This window comes from Cryptotermes secundus, unplaced genomic scaffold (genome assembly GCF_002891405.2).
Source record: "Cryptotermes secundus unplaced genomic scaffold, Csec_1.0 scaffold17, whole genome shotgun sequence".
Lineage (NCBI taxonomy): Eukaryota > Metazoa > Arthropoda > Insecta > Blattodea > Kalotermitidae > Cryptotermes > Cryptotermes secundus.
Window position 1 is genome coordinate 1,017,849 of NW_019729207.1, and position 5,972 is coordinate 1,023,820.

General features: G+C 41.8%; 1 protein-coding gene across 3 annotated transcripts in view; it reads left to right on the top strand.

The window, feature by feature from the left end:
* The window catches only part of LOC111865323 (eukaryotic translation initiation factor 4 gamma 1-like), a 34,088-nt gene extending 29,542 nt beyond the window's left edge, over positions 1 to 4,546 (top strand). For 2 of the 3 annotated variants that reach the window (XM_033751777.1, XM_023853237.2), the window contains exon 2: positions 1,082 to 4,546. In XM_033751777.1, the coding sequence (XP_033607668.1) occupies positions 1,113 to 2,057 (945 nt within the window). In that variant the 5' untranslated portion in view covers positions 1,082 to 1,112 and the 3' untranslated portion in view covers positions 2,058 to 4,546. Of the gene's footprint in view, positions 1 to 547 lie in introns of those variants that run through there. The other variant, XR_004513124.1, reaches the window with a different exon arrangement.
* Positions 4,547 to 5,972: the final 1,426 nt, after the last annotated feature.

Consider the following 5,972-nt stretch of genomic DNA (forward strand, 5'->3'; position numbering starts at 1 on the left):
CGTGTAGGTTAACAAAGATTTTATACATACATACAACAGGAAAGACTGGTGATTTTAAATGTTAAACTACGGGCAGTGTAGCAGCTACGTAAGAATACACACCTGATGATGGCCATTTAGGGCCGAAACATGTAGTGTGAAGGAAGGGAAGAAGAAAGAACTACAATTAAATTATTGCACTTAAGACGGAGTTTGTCTCATATATATTGTGTGAGTGGAACAGGATGCTTAAATATAATATTCTCTAAGTTGGTTGTTTCACTTCAGTGCCGCTTGTTTTATGGGTTATTCAATGAATCGTATAGCGTCTAATGGTATGATGAATGGGAAAGGATATGGAAGGAAGCGGTCGTGGCATAATGGAGGTGATATCCTGGAATCTGCGTGGCAGGACTAAGCAAATCAGCGAGAATAGTCACTCAGTACAGTAAACTCTCGCTAATCCGGATTAATTGTGGGGAAGAGGTCATCCGGATTAGTGAAGCAAAATTTAACCCTAAAAGAAAGAAAGAAACTTAAAACATAAATAAATGGAAAATTTAATGATATGAGTGGTGCTGATGAAAATAACAAATATCACTGTAGAACCTTTATTTAAAAACTACAAAAAGCAAGTGCATTTATTTATCGATAGAAAACTCAGAAGTTGTCCTTGTTTTTGAACGTAATAATGCAGACGTAAACTGTCTCAAGTTTTGTCTGAACTAATGACTCATCTGCCTTCCTAAATCCCATGTGTCTTCTTAAAGGATGTTACCCAACTGTGAACACCAGTTTTCATTTTTTTCCGGATTAACTGTAACCGGATTAGTGAGGATGTACCTTATGCCCAATATCCCGGTTTAGATTCGAACCGACCACCTCCCAAACACGAATGAGAAGTTTTAACGCTACGCGAACCCACTCAGTTTATATGTGCTAAATTCTTTTGGTGATAACTGTGATGCGCGCGCATCTCTGTCACTGCGCCTGCGTTCGTTTTGAAACAAAGGGATTCCCTGCAGTGTAGTGAGTTGTGATGTGTCGGGTGGAAGTGAGGGAAACTCGCTTGTAAAATTAACGAAACTTTTGTGTGTTTTAGTGACGGTTTCAAAATGAGTGACTGAGACAAGATGAAAAGGGCACCGAGCACGCAACGTAGTACATTAGCAGCGACGGTTCGAACTGCGAGTGACGACGTCGACAGCTCTGAACTGAGGAACAGGATAGCCAGAGTTCTCAGCCAGATCAGGGTACAGAACTTAGATGTAACTGTGCACAAACTAAAATCCATGGCCATTAAGAGTGAAGAGAAACTGAGCACATTAGTAAAAACAATTTTTGAAAAATCTGTAAATGATCCACAAAATACTGAAACATATACGAAGCTTTGTGAGCAATTGTCAGGATTCCAGGTGGTTTCTGGTGAAAGTGAATGTGTTTGTTTCAAAAATCTACTGGAGAAACACTGCAGGCAGGAGTTGCAGACCTGTTTCTCAACCGATGAAAGTGATTCTTCACATCAGTGGCGCCAAAAGATGGATAATATTGGTTTCAGGTCTCCAGAAGCAAGATCAGGAGTAACGCTGACTGGGGTGGCCAAATGGAAGAAAATTGGGTGTGTTATGTTACTGGGTCACCTCTTCAAGGCACAGATGTTGACAGTGAATGTCATGAAAGCTGCGATCACTAAACTGTTTTCCTTAGAAGACGAAGATTCTTGGAACTGTCTGTGTTCTCTATTGTTGCTCATTGGCCGAGATATGGAGGCTAGTAAACAAGATCTCGGTTCGTGTCTGACGAAAATGAGCGAGGCTGTTAGCAAACGCCAACTCTCTGAAAGCGCGAGACATAACCTCAAACTTGTGAGTGAAAGTAGAAGAAACGAGTGGAGAAAAGTTGAAGTTCTTCGTGGTCTGTACTGCGACTTCCCAAAGAGAGGTCCGTCAGTGATGGGTGAAGATCATAAAGAGGATGATGATGCATGGGCACTGGGGACCTTGTCACATATTGTAGTACCACGGCGTGTACTGAGAAACCAAATGCGCCAGGCTAAAGGCAGGTTCAACCAGACTTAACTGCAACAAGCCCACCTAGGCCCGTGTCCCAATTCTTCCGTTTGGTCCATATTACATCGCGAGAGGATAAAATAAGTGGATTTAAACTTTGAAAGCACGGTGGTAACTATATGTACTGCACGGTTTAACGGTACAAACACTTAAAACATTTTTGTGCACGAACTGTATTGCAGTAATAAAGGACTGGAAATGTGAATGACCGTATTAGAGGATGTGACGCTGTCGGTGTCAAGTTCCGGATGATGGCGATAGGATAAGTGGTGAATGATGAGTTGGAAAAGATTTGGAATTAAGTGGCCTTGATCATATCGAGCTACTGCACAAGCACTTGCCTTGAGGAAAAAAAGAAAATCGCGAAAAACCTCAGTGTAACAGGCAGTTCGGCCGAGGTTCAAACCGACCGGCACAGCGACCTGTTAGCTATTTGTGTGCTCCGTATAGTTCTCACAATAAACAGCGACTGTTTCCCTAAACAGCTTTAACCAGTTGGACTTTGTAGCGGAGACGTAATGTGTTTCCTGTGAGATACGAACTGAATCAATATGTAATATTTTGAAAGCTTAGGTTCGTTGTTCTTTAATTTCAGAATATTTGCAGCCTTAAGTGATATTTTATCATAACGATAGGGAACGGCACATCATCTGATCAACCTGATAATCTTCAGAGTGGAGATAACACCGCTGTGTTTGCTTGAACTGGCGAGTGCCTGTAAGCCGTATCTCACAGATAAATGTGTCCACGGAATTTGCGCAGAACGTGAAGTGTCGTCAGATCCATTGGCCCTTCTAAGCATATTTATTGTCACGTTTTAGGGGTTCCTATAGACGGGGTATGGATTGGCCACTTATCACTTGGAACTACAATTACAGCGCTATCACTGATCTCCACGCTTTATAGATTACTGCTGCAAACATTAAGACTTCTGCAGCCTGCAGTGTCTTCACTACCCGTTCCATGGTAACGGCTTGTAACAGTGTAGATTCTTCAGCTTCCCGCGCTCAGGTCCTTCCTGTCCAGCGAATAACCTGAAACTGAACTCTCTATAATTCGCCTCAGTCGGCCTGGGCGCCTCGTTATATCCTTGGGCCGGGCCCAACAGAAAACGCCGCCTTCAGTTTTTCTATTATTACGGGCGGTTGCCTAGACATAGCTAGGATATCGTTGACGTGTTTACCGGCTGTTACCAAGCAACGCCTGTTGTCTCATTGCTTGTTTCGAGGCCTTTGCCTAGCAACGGGTCTCTACGCCACAATATAAACACAGTCTGCGTGTCCATTTCGAAGATCGCTTTGTTACTGCCTTTTTGGGAGACAGCTTATTGTGAGAATCATACTTAACCTACACATATTCTCCTTTTGATAATGTTAAAGCAGGTGGTACATATGCTTTAAAATACGAAATCGTTAAATCTTTTTATAGGACGATAATGTAATGGGAGCTGTGGGGGCCATTATCTGTTGTTTCGTGAAACAAACAAAACCTCTCTATATCCTGGTGCTTTGTCGTACAAAGTCGGAGTCTTGTGGGCAGTTCTGATAACAACAACGAGATAGGAACACAAGAGGCTGTCCATAAGGGAAACAAATAACAATAGGGTTAAAATATCAAATAATTTTATTAAGTAGATATCAAGGTCGGGTGGGGGCGGGAGATTGGCTGCGTCTGTGCCCCGATCCTCAATGGGCTCACCACTGCTTTCATGCCGCCGAAAGTTCTGTGCAGATATTCACATACAAAGGAAACTTTATAAGCATGAGCTTCATCATTTACATTTGCATGACCCAGCCTCAGTTACCATAGCAACGAATTATCCAGCGTCAATACTTTTTAGGAAATAAGTTACGGAGCAGGTCAAGAACAAGTCCCAGTATATCGTCATTATTCCGTCAGTATATTCAGTATATCGTCAGTATTCCGTCAGTATGTTGTATATCGTGTCTATTCTGTGAGTACTAATAATATTTTGCTTTGGATATGTGCCGTGTAATGAATATAGCACATTAAGTAGACAGTTTACGATTGTATGTTTGTATGTGTTATTCTTGGGAGATGGCATTAAACGTCGGCCTCGACGTATCATTCGATAACACTTAAGACTGGAAAAGAATACGGGAGAAAGTAGTGGAACTTGGTAGTACGAAAGCTTATTGAAAAGTGGTGAGACTTCCTGCTGAACTCTCAAGTAATGTTACGTGTATATTGTATGTATATGTAGTAAACCCTTGCTAATCCGGACTAATTGGGGGGTCGTCAGGGTTAAGCGGTAATCCGGATTAATGAAGCAAAAGATAGCTCTAAAAGACAAAAACTAATTACAACACAAATAAATGGAGACTTCAGTGATAAAAATAGTGCTGATGGAAATAAATAAATAATAATAATAATAATACAATATCACTGCATCAATTTCTTCATCTCTCATTCATCCAGCTGAAGCCAATGTTGGATATTTTCTTGCGTGGTTTCAGTCTCTCCAGCTGCCCTCAGCACAGTCTGAAAGTCCTCTTGCTCTAATCCCTCTTGCTCCTAAATGTCACGTGTCTTTTTAATGTACTCAACTGTGAACAGAATTTTTCATATTTCCATCCGGATTAGCGAGGGCATGCTCAAAAATCTATTTGTAATCACATGATACACGTAATAACGTGAATTTTACAGCTCTGTGTTGCGAAGTGTTTGTGATTCTGGTCAAATAAAATAAACGTAATAGTTTCCTACAATTTAAATTGTCCATAACAGCCATGTAAGTGTTTGTGAAGGTTCAGGGTTTGCACTGGCGTGAGGGGGGTGGGTGGGGGTGAGGTGTAAACATGGAGGATTACCTGATCTCTCGAGCTAATTCTGGGGAAGCTGCCAGTTGGATAACTACTCAACAGAGTACCCGCCTCCTATATAAATCCCAGACTCATTGCCACGTTCACAATAACCCGCCGTTGTACCGTATATTGAATAAAATGAATGCAATTCATACCCACCACACTCCTTTAGGATCTATTTTAATAGTATTCTGCACTTTATACCTGTATTTTTTCAGAGTTGTTTTTCTTTTAATTTTTTGTATGGATTTCTCATTCCTCCTATGCGTGCTACATGACTCGAACAAGCCCATCATCCTTGATTTGATTACCGTAATAATTGATGAATATATATTATGAAGCTGCACGGTATGTAATTTTCTCCATTCTTCTGTTACTCCTTCCCTCTCTCTCTCTTTCTCTCTCTCTCTTTTCCCCCTCCCTTGGCACCACAGCCCCAGTGGGCCTAGGCCTACCTCCATGAACATCTCCGCTCACTTCGTTTTTCCTAGCTCTTCGGTTTCCAGGCGAGCGAAGACAGTACATGCCTTAGACCGCTCGGCTACCATGACCGGCCCTTCCCTCTTAGGTCCAAATATTGTGTACAACACCTTGTTCTCAAACACCCACGATCTGTGCTCTTTCTTAGATGTAAAATGTTGACTTTCAGACCCATACAAAATCAGTTGTAGCCTTCCCCCCAGAAAATTAACAGTTGTTTAAGTAGTATCCACATTTATCTTATGGCGCTTGGTTTTGTCAGCAAATGTTCAAATAGTAATACAAATCTGAAGTGAATAGAGTCTTAAAAACAATCAATGAATCCTAGGAGGAGGTAGGAATGCCCTTCTATTCAAATAGGCTCAAGGCTTGTTTACCACAGCAAGGAAATGAATGTTATCGCTCCGCTATTTATAAACATAGCGATAAGACTAAATGGAAGGCCCACAGAACGTAAGGACGAGTATTGCTTGTGTTGGTTCGATCCCGGGTCTGGTCGAGTGGGATTTGTGGTGGACAAAGTGGTGCTGGGGCAGGTTTTTCCCGCCAATCTTCATTCCACGAAATTCTCCATCATAATCACCCGGGGTAGGCTACAATAGGCCAATCTGTGGCCGCC